This window comes from Capra hircus, chromosome 22 (assembly GCF_001704415.2).
Source record: "Capra hircus breed San Clemente chromosome 22, ASM170441v1, whole genome shotgun sequence".
Lineage (NCBI taxonomy): Eukaryota > Metazoa > Chordata > Mammalia > Artiodactyla > Bovidae > Capra > Capra hircus.
Window position 1 is genome coordinate 38,395,951 of NC_030829.1, and position 22,621 is coordinate 38,418,571.

The 22,621-nt window shown below is 43.2% G+C and overlaps 1 protein-coding gene across 22 annotated transcripts in view; it reads left to right on the forward strand.

Moving 5' to 3' along the window:
* The window catches only part of CADPS (calcium dependent secretion activator), a 480,914-nt gene continuing 460,664 nt past the window's right edge, over window positions 2,372-22,621 (forward strand). For 7 of the 22 annotated variants that reach the window (XM_018038330.1, XM_018038334.1, XM_018038331.1 and 4 more), the window contains exon 1: window positions 2,373-3,214. In XM_018038330.1, coding sequence (XP_017893819.1) covers window positions 2,771-3,214 — 444 coding nt within the window. In that variant the 5' untranslated portion in view covers window positions 2,373-2,770. Of the gene's footprint in view, window positions 3,215-22,621 lie in introns of all 22 variants that reach the window. The other 15 variants (XM_018038344.1, XM_018038352.1, XM_018038343.1 and 12 more) reach the window with 5 other exon arrangements.

The following is a 22,621-nucleotide window of genomic DNA, read 5'->3' on the forward strand; positions in this document are numbered from 1 at the left end:
TGTTCCGGGATAATTTTCTTCCTTTTTCATCAAAATTTGCATCTAGGAAAGCCACGATTCCTAGTTTAGATGCCTAAGGAGTTCAGATTGGGATATCTTAGCTTCAGCAGAAAAAAAAAAGTTATAATATCTCCAAGGACATTTAACTTTCAGCTAAGGTAAAACATATCTTTGAAAGGATGAACTTGTGTGTGTGTGTGTGTGTGTGTGTGTGTGTGTGGCCTTGTCACACCACCCATGGGATCTTAGTTCCCCAGCCAGTGGTTGAACACATGCCCCTGCAGTGGAAGTGCAGTCTTAACCACTGAACCACCAGGATATCCCAAGATGTACGTTTTAAAAGTCAGCAATACATACATTTTGGAAAAAAATAAATAAATAAAGGTATTTCCTGTAAAATCTGTTTGCCTCCTTTGATTGAACACTCATGGGTGTGCTGAGAAAAGTGTTGAATTTACCTGAGCAATGTCATATTTAATAGCCAAATCATAGGCTTATATGAGTAACAAAAGGTAGATACTGAGTTTATGTTTTTATGAAAAATGTTGTTAAAAATACAAAGCTACAAAAGCTTATTACAGTGATTGAGAAATTCCAGATGGTTCTAAAGACAGAGTTCATGGTCACCCTCCTACTGGTACATAATGTGATAATACTCAAATGCCTTATCTTGCTGAAAAATATTTAATTAGTAAATGACTTTGTCTTGCCTTCTGTGCAGAAGTCGCATGCTCCTTAGCTAGCCATTTATTTCTTTGTGTCCTAAAGATGACCACTGCCACCCCTCCCCCCCCCAATTTGGCCAGATGGATGATTATTTCAACTTTTTTTCCTCCTCCCTTCCCATTTCCTACCCACACACTGCCTCCATTACACTCTGTACCTTACTCGGTCCTCTGTCCTATCACCATGGCTTTGCAAATTGCTGTTTCCACATATAATATCTTCCCTTTTCACCATTAAGTCATATGGTTCCTTTCTTTAAAATTCAACTCTCTTTTTACAGAAACATATGATTCTCTTCCATTCCTAGTTGCTTCATTCAAGCAAGCTTTTAGCTGTTTACTAACTTGGATTTGTTTACATGTTGTCTTGAAATAAGCACTGTCAATCTTTTTCGCGTGTTTGTGTTGTATCTCCAAAAGGGGATTATAGACTCTTTAAGAGAATGTCGTCTAAAAATTCAACCTACTCCAAGCACCTAGAACAGTGTTCACTTTGTGAAAAGGTGCTAAAACTTCCTTTGACTATCAAAGTCTATAGTATTGATAGTCATGGTAAATTTTAAAATAAAGACAGATGTGATATAAACTTTAAATTCACAGTACACTTCAACAATAACTCCCACGAGTATCTACGAGTAGTTAGAGCATTGAAAATACATAAATGGGGTGAGGGAAGGCCATGAGAGGTCTCTAGATAGTCTAAGATCAAAAGGTGAAGAGTGTTGGTTTGTTTTCAATCCATCTGTGGGTCGCTGATTAGATTCAGCACGCTGGCCAGCTCCCCCGTGCGCTGGCTTTATTGGCTTAAGTGAAAGGAGCCGGGGGAAGGAAGGCACCATCTGCTGCTTTGAATTAATAGATAACAGAGAAGCAGGAAGGAAGACAGTGCGACAGAGTCAACGCATTCGATGTTGCTGCACTCAGTTATTACAGTATCCTTGTCTGATTTTGGGGTCCCCAACCCTCCACCCAGATACTCCAGCGAGACAGAATGAAGGAAGGGCTGAGCAACAAGAAACCCTTCTATTTCCATGGTAGGCTTACCTCAGCATAAAGTATTACCAGTTCTTGGAACTGAAGAATGCAGAGTAGGCAGGGGCGGGGGTTCTACTTAAAGAGTTGAGCTGCATGGTGGATACATAAATCCGCTCAAAATCTTTTCTTTACGGTTGGGTGTATGTAAAGTAAACTGCTGGCACTGGAGCCTACACAGGTGGGACAAACGGTGTTTGGTGAGGAAAACGTGAGGAAAGCTGGTTATAGGGAATAGCCTTTCTTTTGTGTATAACATCTCGCCGACTTCGTCTCGGTGAGATCTCTGAACTTAGTGTGTCCAACAGCTGACAAAAAGTCTGCTTTTGTCAACTATCCGCTGACAAAATGTCATCACTGATTGATCTATTTCCTCCTCTCCCAAGAACTTTTTGTTCGCGGGACGGGAAGAGAGGTTGAAACCAAGAGGGCTGGGCATCAAGGAGGAAATTAGCCACAACGGGGTGGGAGTGAGGAGGACGGGAAAGCACTGGGATCACTACGGAAGCTCTGAGACTTTGGGGACGCTCCGCGCTCTTCCGGCTCCAGCCCGCTGCAGCCGCCCTTTATGCTGCGGACACGGGAGAGTTAAGCCAATAAACACGTAAGCGCCGCTCCCTCCCCAATCGGCAAGATGCCTCTTCGGCTCTAGGCTGCATCGACAGCTTGCAACACTCGGCATCTTTTCTGGAGGCGCCTCCTTCAGCGGCTGCAGATGGCACCCTGCTGTGGGCTCGGGGCTCGCAATTGACTCCCTCCTTTGCCCACTTTGGGTCCACGGACGCACCTCTCCCCTTCCCTCCTCCCCTCGTGCTCGTGGGTCAGAGCCCAGCTCTCGAGCGCCGGGCGGAGGAAGCAGTCTCCGCGGCTGAGGCTGAGCAGCAGCGCGCTTGCTCCCTGATTTGGGGAGAAGCGGCCATCCGGGAGAGCCGACCCTCAGCTGCCTCCAGCGCCCCTCACCTTTTGCACCCTAAGCCAGGGGCTCCAAGGACCCCCCCTCCCCAGGCGCCACCATGCTGGACCCTTCATCCAGCGAAGAGGAATCGGATGAGATCGTGGAGGAGGAGAGCGGCAAGGAGGTGCTCGGCTCGGCCGCGTCCGGCGCGCGCCTGTCTCCCAGCCGCACCAGCGAGGGCTCGGGCGGCGGCGCCGGGCTGGGGGGCGGCGGCGGGGCCGGCGCCGGGGCCGGGATGGGCGCCGGCGGCGGCGGGGGCAGCGGCGCGAGCAGCGGCGGCGGGGCCGGGGGGCTGCAGCCTAGCAGCCGCGCCGGTGGCGGCCGACCCTCCAGCCCTAGCCCGTCGGTGGTGAGCGAGAAGGAGAAGGAAGAGTTGGAGCGGCTGCAGAAGGAAGAGGAGGAGAGGAAGAAGAGGCTGCAGCTCTATGTGTTCGTGATGCGCTGCATCGCCTACCCCTTCAACGCCAAGCAACCCACCGACATGGCTCGCCGGCAGCAGAAGGTAGGTGCGCCTGGGAGGCCCAGAGAGTAGCGCCGGGACGTTGCCAGGCGGGCGGGGCGAACAATGGGAGCTGGCGGCGCAGCTGGCGAGGAGGAGCTGGAGCAGGAGGAGGAGACCGCGCCCCGGGGAAGGGGTTACAAGGCCCCCCCCTCTCCGCGGCCAGGCCTCGCCTAGCCCAGCCCGGAGCGCACCAGGAGCTGCCCAGAACCAGCAAGGGTCCTGGAGCACAGCACCCTGTGCCTGGGCCTCCCTGCTGGGGAGCGAGGCGGGCAAGTTCTGCTGTGTGGCCCGGGAGGTTCAGAGAGTGACTTGCAGCCGGCGGCGCCCAGAGAGGCCTGACTCGCTAGCAGGGCTCCCAGCACTCTCGAGCGGCCGGCGGCTGCGCTCAACTCCCGGCCCGCCCTCCTGGGCGTGCGCAGGGCGAGCAGGGGCGCCCGGTAGGTGGGGGCTCCGGTACGGAGCAAGTGGAGCGCCTCCGAGCCGCGCTCAGGCTAACCCTGGCAGAGAACCACCGCAGGGGCAGGCGGGAGAAAGCGAGCCCGGAAGGCGAAGCTTCCCGTGACACTACGAAGGGCACCCTCCTCCCTCCACCCGGGTCAGATGATCACAGATTAGGGTCGACTTGGGGGTCCTCGGGACACCGCTTCACTTTGGGTGGGCTTCCTTCCAATGTCCCTTGCCCTTGCTCACTCACCCCAGAGCAGGGGCAGGTATACTTGCTCCTTCTCCCGGGGTCAGCCCCTCTGCCTTCCTCCCTTTGACCCCCTTCTTTTCCCAAGGTGACTTCGCCGCCACCTTCTGACTCTCCTAGGCCCTCCAAGCCCTGCCACTACTAGCTTGATAAAGTGCAGCTGGAAAAAGCCTTGCAATTATAAGCATCAAAAAGCTTTTTGTGTCTGAGGTTGGGGTAAGGCTAAGACGGTTCCGGACTGCCTTTGATGTGAAAAAAAGTGCCTATTTCTATCAGCTGTTCTCCAGCCAGAGAAAGGGATTAGTTAATGCAGGTCGAGGGCGGTGGACCAGAAGAGGGTACTCAGCTGGATAGAGCTGTGAAGCAAGTTAGCATCTCATTCTGTCTTTTAGATGAGTCTGCCACAGCTGAACTGACAGAGAAGTCCATGAAGCCCCCAGAGGGGCGGTGTGAAGGGCGATTAACGCCAGCTCTAACCCCCTCAGAGGTTACTGAGACCAGTTTCTTAAAATAGAGAATTTCTGGGTTGTTGCCATTTAAGACTGATTTATATGTTGCCTGGAGTAGAGTGTTAGGTTTTCCTATATTTATCCAGCCTTATCTTGAGTTAGCACAGATTTCTGTTTGTTTTGCATGTATATGTACACAAACCACCCAGAAGTGATGATTTATTTTGGCTATCACAAGCTTGGTTATCAGTTTTATTAAAGATAAAATTGATTTCCTGGTTGAGAAAGAACAGGTGGGCTGCACACTCCTTGCTTAATCCCCACCCTCCCCCGCCCCACCCTCTCATCAGTGGTTCCTTGCTTTTTCCATGTGTATTTTGAACTATCCTAGAGCAAAAGTATTTTCAGAACGTAAAAGTTTTTGGATAGTCTTTTAAGGTTGAGGCTTGGGTTCACAGGGCCTGGTATTTCAAGCTTCAGGTTGAAATTATTTCGGTAATTGTGTCTTTATAGCAGGGGAAATTCCATTTCCAAAATCTCTCTCATTAATAATGGCACCCACTAAAGAAGTCCTGTTCCTTTGTCAATGAAAAGCTGTTGTCACTTAAAGAAAAGTTAAGAAACAAACTTCCCTTTATCAGTCAAAAGGCTCTCTAGCTCTGTCCTTCAAATACAGGTTGAAATCCAGCACCAGAATGGGAAAAGAAATTTATTCTCATAGACCCAGGTCTTCTAAACAGAAGCTTCAGCCACCTGAGAAAGAGCGTCAGGAGGCTGGTTTTTCTGATCTGATATGGTATGTTTTACCCAGATCCATTCAAAGCTGTGGTTGAGGGACAAGTAAGGTGTGTTTTTACACATGACCTTAATATCAGAGGGACTCCAGGACAGACTGATAACACTGGTATTTGGTCAAACTATTTTTAGTTGTTGCAGCAGACTAAATACATATCCTGGCAAAGCTGCCTCCAGGCTGTCTATATTGGTACGCTGAATATCTCTCTCTTTATTACAAAAACAAAAACAAAAAAACAAGCTTTCCCCAATACTATATCTTTGTGTTTTCCCAAAAAGAAGTGTTCTGCTATTTTTCTCTAAGTAGAAAGCTTGAACTTTGATTTTTTTTTTTCAAGGAGCCATCATTGAAAGTAAAAGTTTGCATAATCATGGAGGCCAAACTTAAAGCCAAGAAATAAGATGGAATTAGTCTTAGAGAAATAAAAACTAGGTGTAAGGTAAACATGAGTTTGTAGAAAAGAAATGGATGAATGAAAAAAAGAGGAAAAGTGATGTAGAGAGAGTGAATAGAGTGATAAGCGCTGGGGCAGAGAGAACTGCTTATGAAAAGCAGTTGCTAAACTGGGGAAAAGGAAAGATCATATTGTCAAATCATTGTGCTGTATACCTTAAAGTTACACAGTGTTGTATGTCAATTATATCTCAATAAAGTTCAGGTGGAGGAAGACCATATTATACAGAGTTTAATAAACTTTAGGAAACCAACTAGTTTACTTGATAATAGTAACATTGGCTACTGTGTTTTAAGTACTTGCCAAGTGCAGGGCACTTACTTTAAGTCATTTTTTACAAGTGGACTTCTTTTAAGGAGAGTCTTAGATTTAATGAAAAGTTGAGAAAATAATATAGAGAGTTCCCATACAACCCAGACAGTTTTCCTCTGTAATTATCTTATAGTAGTATGGGTACTTGTTGTACAAATAAAGAATCAACAGCTATGCCTTGTTTACTAAAATCTGTCATTTATTTAAATGTCCTTCATTTTACCTAACTACCTATTTCCATTCCTAGATCATTTTATGTTCTTCTCATAATTAACAATGTAGGAATTATGAAGAGAACTTAAAATGATCTAAGAACAGAAATAGGAAGTTAGGTAGAAATGAAGGACATTTAAATACACTATAGATTTTAGTTAGCAGCAATGTAAGGATTACCATCCCCAAAGAAAACTCAGTGAGGTTTTCTAATTTGCCTAAAGCACTATGTAGACAGATGAGAGTGGGAATTTAGGCATGGGGTTCTGATTTCAAATCCTATCTTTTTAATATGCAACACTGGCCAGAAGTATTCTAAATGAGAAATAGAAGGCTAGGAGAAGGAAATGGCAACCCACTCCAGTGTTCTTGCCTGGAGAATCCCAGGGATGGGGAAGCCTGGTGGGCTGCCGTCTATGGGGTCGCACAGAGTCGAACACGACTGAAGCGACTTAGTAGCAGCAGCAGCAGCAGCATCCTGACAACAGGTCTAGTGTACTTCTTGACTCAGGATTATTTCTATTTGAGTTGAGAGAGACCTTCCCCTTCCACTTTGAACACCTATCCAAAAAAATCAACATGGGGAAAATAATCCTTGAAGTACCAATTTCATAGAGTATGAAGGAGAGAAAGGGCTTCCCTGGTAGCTCAGCTGGTAAAAAAGCCATCTGCAATGTAGGAGACCCTAGTTCGATCCCTGGGTTGGGAAGATCCCCTGGAGAAGGGAACGGCTACCCACTCTAGTATTCTTGCCTAGAGAATCCCATGGACAGAGGAGGCTACAGTCCATGGGATCACAAAGAGTCGGGCATGGGAGTGACTTTCACTCACTCACTCATGAAGGAGAGAGACGGCTGTTAGCTGGTAAATCTGAACAGCAGACTGTTGTCAGTCTTTCTGTATACTTTGAACTGGGAAAAAAAATCTTTTATTTTAGCTCAAAAGAACAATAGGGAAGGAACAGAGGGAAAAGATGCCATTGCTGGATCATTCTGATAGTTAATTACTTAGGCTTCACTTTTACTGGGAAAGAGAATGCCTAGGTTCTCAAACAGTCTTTCCAGTTACAAGAAGGGATTTGAAACAAACTATGTGAAAATATTGTTAGCGAATAAGGTCATGTGCCTGATGTACAGTGAAGTCAAATAAACCAAACATCAGAGTTTGGAGCAGAGAAAGGTTTATTGCAGGGCCAGCCAAAGAGAACCAGTGGCTCGAGCTCAAAACCCCTGAACTCCCCGATGGCTTTGGAAAAGATTTTTTTAGGCAGAATTTAGGGTGAAGGCTGCAGACTGTGTGACTTTCCTCTGATTGGTTGGTAACAAGTTAACAGGGTGGTGCTCTGGGAACCTTGCCTCAGCCTGAAGTTGCTATTCTCCCCCTGAGTGGCGGCTTTGAAAATGAAAGAAAGTGAAAGTGAAGCCGCTCAGTCGTGACCAGTGGACTGTAGCCCACCAAGCTCCTCCGTCCATGAAATTCTCCAGGCAAGAATACTGGAGTGGGTTGCCATTTCCTTCTCCAGGGGATCTTCCCGACCCAGGGATCAAACCCAGGTCTCCCACATTGCAGGCAGACGCTTTAGCCTCTGCACCACCAGGGAAGCAAAAAGCTCAAAGCTAGTGTTGCCTGTGTGTGTGCTCAGTCGTGTCTGACTCTTTGAGACCCTGTGGAATGTAGCCCACCAGGCTCCTCTGTTCACGGGATTTCCCAGGCAAGAAGACTGGAGTGGGTTGCCGTTTCCTTCTCCAGGGGCTTTTCCTGGATGAGGAGCCGAACCCACAGCTCCTTCACTGGCAAGCGGATTCTTTACCACTGAGCCATCCTATCAATATATTCCTTGAGGAAGAACCAGTACCTGTGACCCAAGGCTCCATTGTTTCTTGATTGCAGCTCCCTTGTCTCTGCATCCCCTCCCTTTTCTGATTAGCACGGGTTTGAACCTGCTCTTTGGAACACAGAGGAGGTCCTAGAGGTTACATAAAGTCTATTTCCTACAAAAAAGAAATCGGTGAACACAGAAAGGATTTATACCCAGAAACTGCACAGGGTCTTGCTAAATTTCAATATGGTATCATTTGTAGGTATATTTTCCTTGTACTACTGTAAATCTAAATATAGCATGTTGGTAATGATAATTTATGACCACAACAAAAACCTGGTCATCAGGCTGTCACATTGTATGTTTTAGCAGCTGATAAATGATAATTTGAAAAACAGTTCTGAGCTTTCTTTGTCTCCTTTTTGTCAGAATGCTAGAGTGAATACCTAGAAGCTGGCATGACAGAGCTACACCATATGTTTCTAAATCACGTAGTAATGGTGATGAGTGGCTGCCTCATGTGAACCACCTACTTATAGACGTTCCTGAGGCAATGTAAAAGCAGGCGCTGTAAACAATTCTGTGTAACGTGTAAATTGACATGACCTGTTTCGGTTTTTGTTTTAACTTGGCTAGGAACTATTTGTAATGCCTGGATTCCAGATGTCCAGAATGAATTATGAGTGCATATGCAGGCGTGTATACATGTGCGTCTGTGTGTATTGTGTGTGTGTGTTCAGTCATGTCCAACTCTTTGCAACCCGATGAACTGTAGCCTGCCAGGCTCTTCTGTCCTTGAAAGTTGCCAGGCAAGAATACTGGAGTGGGTTGCCATTTCCTACTACAGGAGATCTTTCTGACCCAGGGATCGAACCCATCTCTCTTGCGTCTCTTGCGTTGATAGGTGGATTCTTTAGCACTGCATCACCTGTGTTCACATACACACACAGGCACATCACACACACATCATGGCATCACCAATGCAATGGACATGAACTTGGGCAAACTTCAGGAGATGGTGAGGGATAGGGAGGCCTGGCATGCAGCCATCCATGGGGTCAAAAGACTTGAACACAACTGGGCAACTAAACAACACCTGTATGTACTGGGTTGGCCAAAAGTTCTTCCAAGTTTTCCTGTACCATCTTATAGAAAACTTGAAAGGAACTTTTGGCCAACCCAGTATATGATGAGAGAAAGGGGCAGTGCCAAAGTTGTATCTTTTCTATCTGAATTCCTCATTCAAGAGGACTTGAACTTACAACACATTAGGTCTAGTCATCAACTTACTCATTTCCATGTGATTCAGCTTATATTTTGCTCTGAAATTATGGCTCAAGTTGAGTCACTGTTAGCCAGAGAAATTCCATCTTTATTCACTAACTTCTTTGACTTTGTTGTTCAGTTATGACTCAAAAGCTCATAACTTTCATAAAATTTAAGACCAAGTGCTAGGTTACTAAATATGTCTGAGTGTGTGTGTATTTTAAATCAATAGTGGTGATTCATTCATTCAGATATGCTTTGAGGCACTTAGGTTACTCTTCAAATATCTGAAGGGTTGCATTGTTAATGCAACATACAATTTGCATTTTAAAAATTAAAATATTTTCACCTTTTGAGAAAACTAATGACTGTTCAAACAGGATTCCTCGAAAAAGAATTATGTTTTTCTCTTCTTCAGGAAAATAATTGAATTCTTTAAATCTGCTTTTTGGCATTTCCCCCCAACCCCCAATCATCTTGGTGCAATGGGCAGGAACTGTTAGGCACTGGTACTAGAAGAGACATTTTGAAGATACAGAAAACCAAAGAAGTAATAAGAGAAGTTCTTGCCTCATTGCACACTTGGAATAGCCTTTTGCTTCCCTAAAACTGGACTGAACAACAAAGGAAATTAAATCTTTCATTCCTGAAAAATTGTACTGTGTAAAGTGGTAAAAGTCAAATAATTCCAAGGTCTTTTTCCTTCAAAAGCAAACTAATACACAACCATAGGCTGTTACATTAAAATATAGCCAGTATTTGGGGCCAAGTGTTCATACAACTCAAGTTGGAATCATCAGGCGTGTTTTACTTACTTAGACCAAGTTCTAAGAAAGACCAGTTATTCATTGCACCAAATATTCTCCCAGGCTTTGTGAAGAACTGGAACATAGTTGTGAGGTATGATTCTTGATTGGAGAGTTTCTGTTCTAGTTTGGAAGCTGTCAGATAAATTGAGAATAAGGTAGTGTTTAATTGTAAGATGCTGCTGAAGAATTGATGCTTTTGAACTGTGGTGTTGGAGAAGACTCTTGAGAGTCCCTTGGACTGCAAGGAGATCCAACCAGTCCATCCTAAAGGAGGTCAGTCCTGGGTGTTCATTGGAAAGACTAATGCTGAAGCTGAAACTCCAATACTTTGGCCACCTGATGCAAAGAGCTGACTCATTGGAAAAGACCCTGATGCTGGGAAAGATTGAGGGCAGGAGGAGAAGCGGATGATGGAGGATGAGATGGTTGGATGGCATCACCGACTCAATGGACATGGGTTTGGGTGGACTCTGGGAGTTGGTGATGGACAGGAAGGCCTGGTGTACTGCGGTTCATGGGGTTGCAAAGAGTCGGACATGACTTAGTGACTGAACTGGAACTGGACTGGATTACAAATACTAAAGTAGGACAAGGGGAGAGTGTGCACACATACAGGATTGGATATAGTAGTAGTAAAAATCTTCACGGGGGAAGTAGACTAGGGTGAGTGATAGCAAAAACTCAGCCTCTGTGCACTGGTGCCAAATCGAATCTCGGAGACAGAGTTCGGGGTGAAGTAGAAAGCAAGGGGGACACAGTGGACTTGTCCCCTTCAAAACTGCATATCCCAACCTGGAGGAATTTGAGTTTTATAGCAGTGGTTCAAGGTTGTGGTTGCTGATAAAGAACAGGGTATGTGCAGGGCGTTAATCTGGCATCAGGTGATCTCCTGACCATTTCTCTAGAATGAAGATTGTTTCATCAAGTAGTTAACATCTTCCATCTATTGTGAGGCTTGGTTTCTGTAGAAGAGCTGAAAGGTGTTGTTCTGTATATCCCTTGAGGCAGGCTCCTGTGCTAAGGCTACACTATTGTTGACTGGTCCTCCTTTGTATCTGCATCCCTTCCCTTCCTTGATTAGAACTGTTTGAACTTTACCCCTCGGAACTCAGGGAGGATCCTGGAGCTGAAACCCGTTTCCTACAAACAAGAAAGGGGGTGCACTTTGCATGGGAGAGGGAGCTGGGCACAGAAAGCCTTCTGTGTCCAGGAGCCCCATGGGATCCTTCTCAGTTTCAGTTCGGTTCAGTCGCTCAGTCGTGTCCGACTCTTTGCAACCCCATGAATCGCAGCGCTCCATTACCAAACCCGGAGTTCACTCATATTCACATCTGTCGAGTCAGTGATGCCATCCAGCCATCTCATCCTCTGTCGTCCCCTTCTCCTCCCGCCCCCAATTCCTCCCAGCATCAGAGTCTTTTCCAATGAGTCAACTCTTCGCATGAGGTGGCCAAACTGCTGGAGCTTCAGCTTGAGCATCATTCCTTCCAAAGAAATCCCAGGGTTGATCTCCTTCAGAATGGACTGGTTGGATCTCCTTGCAGTCCAAGGGACTCTCAAGAGTCTTCAACACCACAGTTCAAAAGCATCAATTCTTTGGCACTCAGCCTTCTTCACAGTACAACTCTCACATCCATACATGACCATTGGAAAAATCATAGCCTTGACTAGACGGACCTTAGTCAGCAAAGTAATGTCTCTGCTTTTGAACACGCTACCTAGGTTGGTCATAACTTTTCTTCCAAGGCGTAAGTGTCTTTTAATTTCATGGCTGCAGTCACCATTTGCAGTGATTTTAGAGCCCCCCAAAATAAAGTCCGACACTGTTTCTACTGTTTCCCCATCTATTTGACATGAAGTGATGGGACCAGATGCCATGATCTTCATTTTCTGAATGTTGAGCTTTAAGCCAACTTTTTCACTCTTCTCTTTCACTTTCATCAAGAGGCTTTTTAGTTCCTCTTCACTTTCTGCCATAAGGGTGATGTCATCTGCATATCTGAGGTTATTGATATTTCTCCTGGCAATCTTGATTCCAGCTTGTGTTTCTTCCAGCCCAGCATTTCTTATGATGTACTCTGCATAGAAGTTAAATAAGCAGGGTGACAATATACAGCCTTGATGTACTCCTTTTCCTATTTGGAACCAGTCTGTTGTTCCATGTCCAGTTCTAACTGTTGCTTCCTGGCCTGCATACAGATTTCTCAAGAGGCAGGTCAGGTGGTCTGGTATTCCCATCTCTTTCAGAATTTTCCACAGCTTATTGTGATCCACAGAGTCAAAGGCTTTGGCATAGTCAATAAAGCAGAAATAGATGTTTTTCTGGAACTCCCTTGCTTTTTCCATGATCCAGCGGATGCTGGCAATTTGATCTCTGGTTCCTCTGCCTTTTCTAAAACCAGCTTGAACATCTGGAAGTTCACGGTTGACATATTGCTGAAGCCTGGCTTGGAGAATTTTGAGCATTCCTTTACTAGCATGTGAAATGAGTGCAATTGTGTGATAGTTTGAGCATTCTTTGACATTGCTTTTCTTTGAGATTGGAATGAAATCTGACCTTTTCCAGTCCTGTGGCCACTGCTGAGTTTTCCAAATTTGCTGTCATATTGAGTGCAGCACTTTGACAGCATCACGTTTCAGGATTTGAAACAGCTCAACTGGAATTGCATCACCTCCACTAGCTTTGTTCGTAGTGAAGCTTTCTAAGGCCCACTTGACTTCACATTTCAGGATGTCTGGCTCTAGGTGAGTGATCACACCATCGTGATTATCTTGGTCGTGAAGATCTTTTTCGTACAGTTCTTTTGTGTATTGTTGCCACCTCTTCTTAATATCTTCTGCTTCTGTTAGGTCCATACCATTTCTGTCCTTTATCGAGCCCATCTTTGCATGAAATGTTCCCTTGGTATCTCTAATTTTCTTGAGGAGATCTCTAGTCTTTCCCATTCTGTTGTTTTCCTCTGTTTCTTTGCATTGATCGCTGAAGAAGGCTTTCTTATCTCTCCTTGCTATTCTTTGGAACTCTGCATTCAGATGCTTATATCTTCCCTTTTCTCCTTTGCTTTTCGCTTCTCTTCTTTTCACAGCTATTTGTAAGGCCTCCCCAGACAGCCATTTTGCTTTTTTGCATTTCTTTTCCATGGGGATGGTCTTGATCCCTGTCTCCTGTACAATGTCACGAACCTCATTCCATAGTTCATTGGGCACTCTATCTATCAGATCTAGGCCCTTAAATCAATTTCTCACTTCCACTGTATAATCATAAGGGATTTGATTTAGGTCATACCTGAATGGTCTCGTGGTTTTCCCTACTTTCTTCAATTTAAGTCTGAATTTGGTAGTAGGTCTTAAAAATTTTGCATGATTTGTGTAACCATAAGGAAAGGCAGGTATTCCAGTTAGGAGAAAAGCATGATGTAGGAGGATTGTGGCAGAGAGTCACTGTTTCTTGGATTAATCATTCCATTCTTTTGGTTCTAAATGACAGAGACCCAACTGAAGCAGCCACATCAATAGGAAAATAAGGGGACAGGAAAGGTTTATTGGTGCATATAATTTAAAAATCCAGTGCAAGGTGCAGTCATGGCTGAATCTAGGAGTTTAAATGACTTCCTTAACAATGAAGAAAGCTGGTTGTTGAGAAGAAAGGTTATGTATTGAAACCTGTGTTTGAACTTAAACTCTACCACTAATAAACCACCAATTTCAGGAAAGTCACTGTCTGTCTTTGGGATAATTTCTACTCTGCCTTATGAAGAGCGGATAGGGAACCCTCAAATAATCTCTTGTCACCTTTGTATATAATATTTGATATATAATAGTTGATATTTCTTTCTCAGCAATGAGGTCACTCATTATCAAGACATAATTTCATTCAAATTTGTATTTGGTATGTTTTGACATTATAAAATAAGGCATTGTCTTCAAAGAATTTGAGATGAAGTTAGAGTTCAATTTGTGTTTTTCATGGAGGAGATTCAATCTTAAAAGATTACAAGGCTACAGACCATGCAAGAGATTCAGTTTATGGGATGAAATGGACTGAAAGTATATTTTTGACTACAGTATATTTTTCAAAATTTTGAATTTGTTCTCAACATTTAAAACTGTCAAGATATTACATGTAAAAATTTGTGTTTCTGGCTCCTCTTATAACTGGAAAATATAGCAAAGCTGACCTGAGTTTTTAATGAATCTGCAAAAAGCAACAGAAATAAGACTATCAGTCTTCACTTAACTAATGGAATGTGAATCACTTTAAATAAATTAAGTATGCTCATACTAAGAGGAACATCATAGAAATTTGATTGGTAGGACAGCAGCAATCTGGTTCTTTCCAACACTGTCTCTTCTTGCCATTGCTGCTCTAATATTGATGGTCTGACCCTTGCCTCTGTAATGCATCCAAGAAAAAGATCTAGAATTTGGAACTCTGTGTTACCTGTCTCTGGCAGGTGTTTCTCCATTGGGATCAGATTTATAGTTTCTGCACAATTGGAGAGCTGACAGTCAGAATTACCTTATTATTTTTTCATTTGTCCATCCAAGCATGTGAAAGAATTACTTCTCTGTTGTTAGCAGGCAAAGAAAAGGTGACGAAGTCAGTCAGTGATTTAAAGCCTGGCCGTTGCTTTTGACATATGATGTATAGTGCAGGAAAGAGCATAGATTCTGAAAGTTGAATGCCTACGTTTGCTCTTCCGGATGTACCCCAAGCAGGCTCTGATTTGGGGCAACGTACTTAAACACTCTGTGGCTCAGTTTACTCATCAGTAAAGTAGGAATAGTAATGGTGTCTCCATCATTAAGTTCTTGTGAAAAGTAAGTGAGCTAATATAGTAAAGCTCTTAGAACAATGCCTGGCATGTGGTGAGTAGTACATAAGTGTTCCTCTTATTGCTAATTTGATATGTACAATTTTGTGTATTTTTTTTTAATCTGTGAAAGGAATGTATGTGAAGTGCTGACCATAGTATGCCTTATATTCAGTATTGCTATAATCCTCATGATCATTATCCTTATTGATATGATAAGTAGACCCAGGAATAAATGGTTACCATAACAACATTGTCTACAGAGTAGATGAGGTTGAGAGTACAATACATCATTATTCCTTCTTGTTGTGACACTTCATTAAATCTGCAGGTCATTAGTCTCTGTTTCAAATGCCTAGTCAGTTTTTTGACCTAGAAGCTGTGTGACCTTTGGGGTATTATCCAATCTCTCTAAGTCTTAGTTCCTTCCTGTATAAAAAGGGGGGAAATAATAGTGAGAATTGCAAGAAAAAAATTATGTTAACTGCTTAATAAGCCCTTTAATTCAGTTCAGTTCAGTCGCTCAGTCATGTCTGACCCTTTGCCGCCCCATGATAGCAGCACACCAGGCCTCCCTGTCCATCACCAACTCCTGGAGTTCCTCAAACTCATGTCCGTCGAGTCAGTGATACCATCCAGCCATCTCATCCTCTGTTGTCCCCTTCTCCTCCTGCCCCCAATCCCTCCCAGCATCAGAGTCTTTTCCAGTGAGTCAACACTTCACATGAGGTGGCCAAAGTACTGGAGTTTCAGCTTCAGCATCAGTCCCTCCAATGAATACCCAGGACTGATCTCCTTTAGGATAGGCTGGTTGGATCTCCTTGCAGTCCAAGGGACTCTCAAGAGACTTCTGCAACACCATGGTTCAAAAGCATCCATTCTTCGGCGCTCAGCGTTCTTCACAGTCCAACTCTCTCATCTGTACATGACCATTGGAAAAACCATAGCCTCAACTAGACAGACTTTGTTGGTAAAGTAATGTCTCTGCTTTTCAGTATGCTATCTAGGTTGGTCATAACTTTTCTTCCAAGGAGTAAGTGTCTTTTAATTTCATGGCTGCAGTCACCATTTGCAGTGATTTTGGAGCCCCCCAAAATAAAGTCTGACACTGTTTCCACTGTTTCCCCATCTATTTGCCAGGAAGTGATGGGACCAGATGCCATGATCTTCATTTTCTGAATGTTGAGCTTTAAGCCAACTTTTTCACACTCTCCTCTTTCACTTTCATCAAGAGGCTTTTTAGTTCCTCTTCACTTTCTGCCATAAGGGTGGTGTCATCTGCATATCTGAGGTTATTGATATTTCTCCTGGCAATCTTGGTTCCAGCTTGTGTTTCTTCCAGCCCAGCGTTTCTCATGAGGTACTCTGCATGTAAATTAAATAAGCAGGGTGACAATATACAGCCTTGACATACTCCTTTTCCTATTTGGAATCAGTCTGTTGTTCCAAGTCCAGTTCTAACTGTTGCTTCTTGACCTGCATACAAGTTTTTCAAGAGGCAGGTCAGGTGGTCTGGTATTCCCATCTCTTTCAGAATTTTCCACAGCTTATTGTGATCCACACAGTCAAAGGCTTTGGCATAGTCAATAAAGCAGAAATAGATGTTTTTCTGGAACTCTCTTGCTTTTTCCATGATCCAGCGGATGCTGGCAATTTGATCTCTGGTTCCTCTGCCTTTTCTAAAACCAGCTTGAACATCTGGAAGTTCATGGTTCATGTATTGCTGAAGCCTGGCTTGGAGAATTTTGAGCATTACTTTACTAGCGTGTGAGATGAGTGCAATTGTGCGATAGTTTAAGCCTTCTTTGGCATTGCCTTTCTTTGGGATTGGAATGAAAACTGACCTTTTCCAGTCCTGTGGCCACTGCTGAGTTTTCCAAATTTGCTGGCATATTGAGTGCAGCACTTTCACAGCATCAATTTTCAGGATTTGAAATAGCTCAACTGGAATTGCATCACCTCCACTAGCTTTGTTCATAGTGAAGCTTTCTAAGGCCCACTTGACTTCACATTTCAGGATGTCTGGCTCTAGGTGAGTGATCACACCATCGTGATTATCTTGGTCATGAAGATCTTTTTTGTATAGTTCTTCTGTGTATTCTTGCCACCTCTTCTTAATATCTTCTGCTTCTGTTAGGTCCATACTATTTCTGTCCTTTATCGAGCCCATCTTTGCATGAAATGTTCCCTTAGTATCTCTAATTTTCTTGAAGAGATCTCTAGTCTTTCCCATTCTGTTGTTTTCCTCTATTTCTTTGCACTGATGGCTGAGGAAGGCTTTCTTATCTCTCCTTGCTATTCTTTGGAATTCTGCATTCAGATGCTTATATCTTTCCTTTTCTCCTTTGCTTTTCACTTCTCTTCTTTTCACAGCTATTTGTAAGGCCTCCCCAGACAGCCATTTTGCTTTTTTGCATTTCTTTTCCATGGGGATGGTCTTGATCCCTATCTCCTGTACAGTGTCACAAACCTTTGTCCGTAGTTCATCGGGCACTCTGTCTATCAGGTCTAGGCCCTTAAATCAATTTCTCACTTCCACTGTATAATCATAAGGGGTTTGGTTTAGGTCATACCTGAATGGTCTAGTGGTTTTTCCTACTTTCTTCAATTTAAGTCTGAATTTGGCAATAAGGCCTTAATATGTGGTAAACTTTGAACAAATATTACCAGTGATAGTATTGGGTTGGCAAAAAAAGTTCTGGTTTTTCCATGTGACAGAAAATCCCAAACAAACATTTTGGCTCATCCAATAATAGCTTTCTTGCATTTTTGTCCACCAAATGCCGCCACACTATTTCATACTTCAGTGCCTTTGCTGATGCTCTTTCTGTTGTTTGAACAACTTTCTACCTGTCTTCACTTGATTTGCTTTTGTTTGTCCCTTAATTAACTCAGGTATTACCTCCTTCAAGTAATCGTACCCAAAGCTCTATATTGAGTTAAGTGCTCCTATAATTCGCTAGTCTGTTTCTACTTTTCTTCCTATATATTTAAATCACCTGTTTTGTGAGTGCCTCTCACCCACTAGGAATGTCAAAGATGGGGACCACATTTTTATTCCTTTTTGATTCCCCATCTCCTAAAACAGTGCCTGGAATATATAGTAGATGCCTGTAAACATTGACTGTTGAAATTCTGCAGTGATGCTTTATTTCCTAGAAAGTTTCTAATGAGTGGACATGAACGAGTCTTGTAGTTTGTCTTAATCATGGACAAACAACTTACATACTTTTACAAAATCTTATTGGAAAGCATGGAGGGTAAGCCAATTATTCCGTGTTTTCAAAATAATTTATGTTGTAGAAACATGCCATCAATTATCTCCCTAGTCTCGTTTCTTTATACCAACAACTGACAAATTTCTAGATCTGTTATAGAGGAAAGTTTTTTTCAAAGACCATAATCAATTAGGAATTTCTCTTAGTGACCGAATCTCAATTGAACTTGAATTACCATGTGTGTAGTGAAAATTGCTCAGTCATCCGATTCTTTGCAACCCCATGGACTGTAGTCTACCAGGCTTCTCTGTCCATGGGATTTTCCAAGCAAGGGTCTTGGAGTGGGTTGCCATTTCCTTCTCCAGGGGATCTTCCCCACCCAGGAATTGAACCTGGGTCTCCTGCATTGCAGACAGGCTCTGAATCACCATAGGGTGTGTTTAAGTGGCCAAATCTTAAGCCAAGTTGAGAACTAACATATTGGGCATATGTCTTATTTGACTTAATTCTTTCTGAGGGGGAAAAAAAAAATAATGAGTCGTCAGCAGTACTAGAGCAAGTTAGGCTGTTGACAATATTCAATCTCAATATTGTCAGAATTACATAACAGAATCCAAGTTCTACATATTTAGATGTAAGTAAATATGCTTCTTTTCCATACTTTTATGGGATTTTGGCTCTACTTTCTCTGTCATTGTATGCTGTCCAAAGTCCTTTTTGAGTATAGTTAGCATGTAAATAAATAATGACTCCGCTTTTGCATATTGGATGAGGTAATAAGAAAATAAGATGGGTGTGAAATATCTGTAAAGTAAAACTGCCTAGGTGTGGATTTTCCTGATGCTTTTCACAAAAGCAAAGGGAAGGGAAAAGTAATCAAAGGGAAAACTATCTTTGCTAAGCCATTCTTTTCATTTAAACAAGCAGAGTAAACATCTAAGAGTCTTGAAAAATAAACTTAATGATCAGGCCTCCAAGTGTTTCAAGATTCTGGCTATCCTTCTAAAATTGAGAGATACTGAATAAACTGATAATATATTGATGTCCTCTGTAGCCTATGGGAGGAAAATATCAGCCTGTGTTTTTCAGGACCATTTCATGCAGTAGGCAAGTTCTCAGATAACTTTACAGTTAACTTCTTTTTTTAATCATTAAGTTTGGGGGGAGCATAGACTAAGTTTCAAACCCTTTAGAGGCTATACTGCTTTCAGAAAGACAATGGGATTCTGGCAAATGCGCACAGTGCTACAAAGAAGCTGCTGTGTGACTGAAGAAAGCAAAGGGAAAACATTGAAAAATCTTGCAAATAATTATGCCTTCTGTTGCCCATGCAGAACAGCCTTTTGGTGTGGATGGTAGGCATGGAGTTGTTTAAGCAAATGAGTTAAAATATATCTTGAACATCTCCTTTGGTTATTTTTCTGACAAGTACAGCAACTGTTGTCTATAAGGCAGCGAATGTCACAACATACTGTGTTCAAAACAGCTCTTGGGGGCTCTTCCATATTCAATTTTTGTTTGTTATACATCATCAGACGGCATTGTTTTGTACCACTTCTACATACAAGAAATTCACTAAATCCTGCAGGCGAAATATGGAAAGACATTTCAGACAACCTTCCTGGTTTCTAAGAACCTATCAATCTGTTTGAGATGTTGAAGTACATCAGCAATGAACAGAGCTCATAATGTAAGGCAGTATATGGTGATTATCTGAATATTAAATATTAGTGTTTTTCACATCTCCATCCTTGACTCTCTTTATGTCTTGATTATGTCTCCCCCAAAATCCATATGCTGAAATCCTAACCTGCAGTACCTCATAGTGGGACCTTATTTGGAAATAAGGTCTTTGTAGATGTAATTAGTTAAGATGAAGTCGTTGTTGTTGTTCAGTCACTGAGTCATGTCTGACTCTCTGTGATGCCATGAACTGCAGCAGGCCAGATTTCCCTGAGTTTCCATCTCCCTCAGTTTGCTCAAACTCATGTCCATTGAGTAAGTGATACCATCCAGCCATTTTGTCCTCTGTTGCCCCCTTCTCCTCCTGCCTTCAATCTTTCCCAGCATCAGGGTCTTTCCAGTCACTCAGCTCTTCACATCAGGTGGCCAAAGTATTGGAGTTTCAGCTTCAGCATCAGTCCTTCCAATGAATGCTGCTGCTAAGTCACTTCAGTCATGTCCGACTCTGGGTGACCCCATAGACAGCAGCCCACCAGGCTCCCCCGTCCCGGGGATTCTCCAGGCAAGAACACTGGAGTGGGTTGCCATTTCCTTCTCCAATGCATAAAAGTGAATAGTGAAAGTGAAGTCGCTCAGTCGTGTCCGACTGTTCGCAACCCCATAGACTGCAGCCTACCAGGCTCCTCTGTCCATGGGATTTTCCAGGCCATAGTACTGGAGTGGAGTGCCATTGCCTTCTCCATTCCAATTAGGAGCAATTTCCTTTAGGATGGACTGGTTGGATCTCCTTGCTGTCCAAGGGACTCTCAAGAGTCTTTTCCAGCACCACAGTTTGAAACCATCAATTCTTCAGCACCCAGCCTTCTTTATGGTCCAGTTCTCACATCCATACATGACTACTGGAAAAACGATAGCTTTGACTCTACAGACCTTTGTCAGCAAAGTGATGTCTCTGCTTTTTAATATACTGTCTAAGGTTTGTAATAGCTTTTCTTCCAAGGAGCAAGCATCTTCTAATTTTGTGGCAGCAGTCACCATTCACAGTGATTTTGGAGCCCAAGAAAATGAAATCTGACACTGTTTCTTTTTACCCATCAATTTGCCATGAAGTAATGAGACCAGATGCCATGATCTTCGCTTTTAGAATGTTGAGTTTTAAGCCAGCTTAAAACTTAAAACTTAGAGTGGACCCTAATCCATAATGACTGGTATCCTTATTGAATGGGGAAATTTGGACATAGAGGAAGTACACAGTGAGAACACCATGTGAAGAGGAAAACAGAGATTGGAGTGACTCTTCTACAGGCAAGGAACACCAGGGATGGCCAGAAGCTAGGGTACAGGCATGAATTATGTTCTTCATTGAGTCCTCAGAAGACGCTGACCCTGCCAACAGCTATAAGGTGGTAAGTTTCAGTTGTTTAAGCCACCTTGCCACTGATGATCTCTACACTTCCATTCTCAAATCTGGAGCTCCAGGACGCACCTCTCACCAAATGTCTAATCCATTCATCAGTGTTGCTGAAGGGGTGGCCTCACACTGGCGCAGTCAGTTAAGGCTTTGTCACAGGTCCACCAGGAGATAAGGAACTTGCGCTAGAATGTAAATCAGCTCACTGCTTTCTTCAAGAAAGTCTTGCTGCAAAAAATTGTCAGCTGAACTGAACTGATGCATGATGAAGTTGATGTATTTTTTCCAGTACTAGCACTTTGTCTTGGTGCAGGCCAATAATGAGTAGTTCACAAACGGCACAGATCTACACATTACACTTGGAAGAGCACTGACCTCCATCACATCTCCCCTAGGATTTCCTTAGACTAGGTAACAGTAGAACATCTCACCAAGACTCTTTGGAGCTCCATTTTCTCACTCAGGATAAATTAATTTTCTTAAGAGTTCTGGAGTACAGTTCTGTTGCTGCTGTATAACCAAACTATTCAAGGCTGAAGCACATAACTTCATCCTATTGATGTTCCCGTTAATAAACTTTTCATCTCTTCTCCTTCACCTTTATCACTGGTGCTGTGCTTTGGACCCTCATGATGATTTGCGTGGACTTTTACAATAACATTTTAACGATTCCTTCTGCTTGCTTTCTTGTCCTCATTCTGTTCAGAGTGGTCATTCTGAAGCACATCTAATCATGTCCTCTTCCTGCTTAGAATGCTTCTGCGGCTTTCCTTTGCCTATACAGGATCCAAACTCACTTGCATGGCATAACTGGGTCCTCCCTTCCCATCCAGCCTCAACTCCTGCAATTCTGTGTACATCCTTGGCTTCAACCTATATCAACAATTATTGGCAGGGGATATTTGCAGAAACTAACGCCATGGCTGTAAAATGTCTCCAGTCAATAATGTGTTAAGCCCTTAACATCCCTACATTGCTGCATGCTCTTTTGTGGTACTGTGTCTTTTGTACATGCTCTTCTTCTAGCTTAAAAGGCCGTTCCCACTTTGCCCATCACACTCTTAGGTAGATGATGGCATCTAGGCATTAAAAACAGGAACAGATAGTGACTATTTATTGGGTGTTTACCCTATATACTCAGTGTTCTATAAATTTATAAGGTTGTATCTCATTTATTCCTGATAAGATAGATACTATTCCTCTTAACCTTACAATGAGGAAACCGAGAGGCAGAGTAGTTGAGAAACTTGTCTTGGGTCACACATTTAGTAAGAGGTAGAGCTGGGTTGGGCCCAGACGGTCTGACTCTGGTCAGAACTCTTAACCTAGTGCTATTTTAATCATATTATGGCACTGGGCACATCTTACTTCAGTGTGTACCTGTTTCTCTCACCTGATGCTACAGAGATTTCATTTAGTATCCCCCAGTGTCTGGTAGATGTGCTTACCCATAATAGATGCTCAGTAAATAC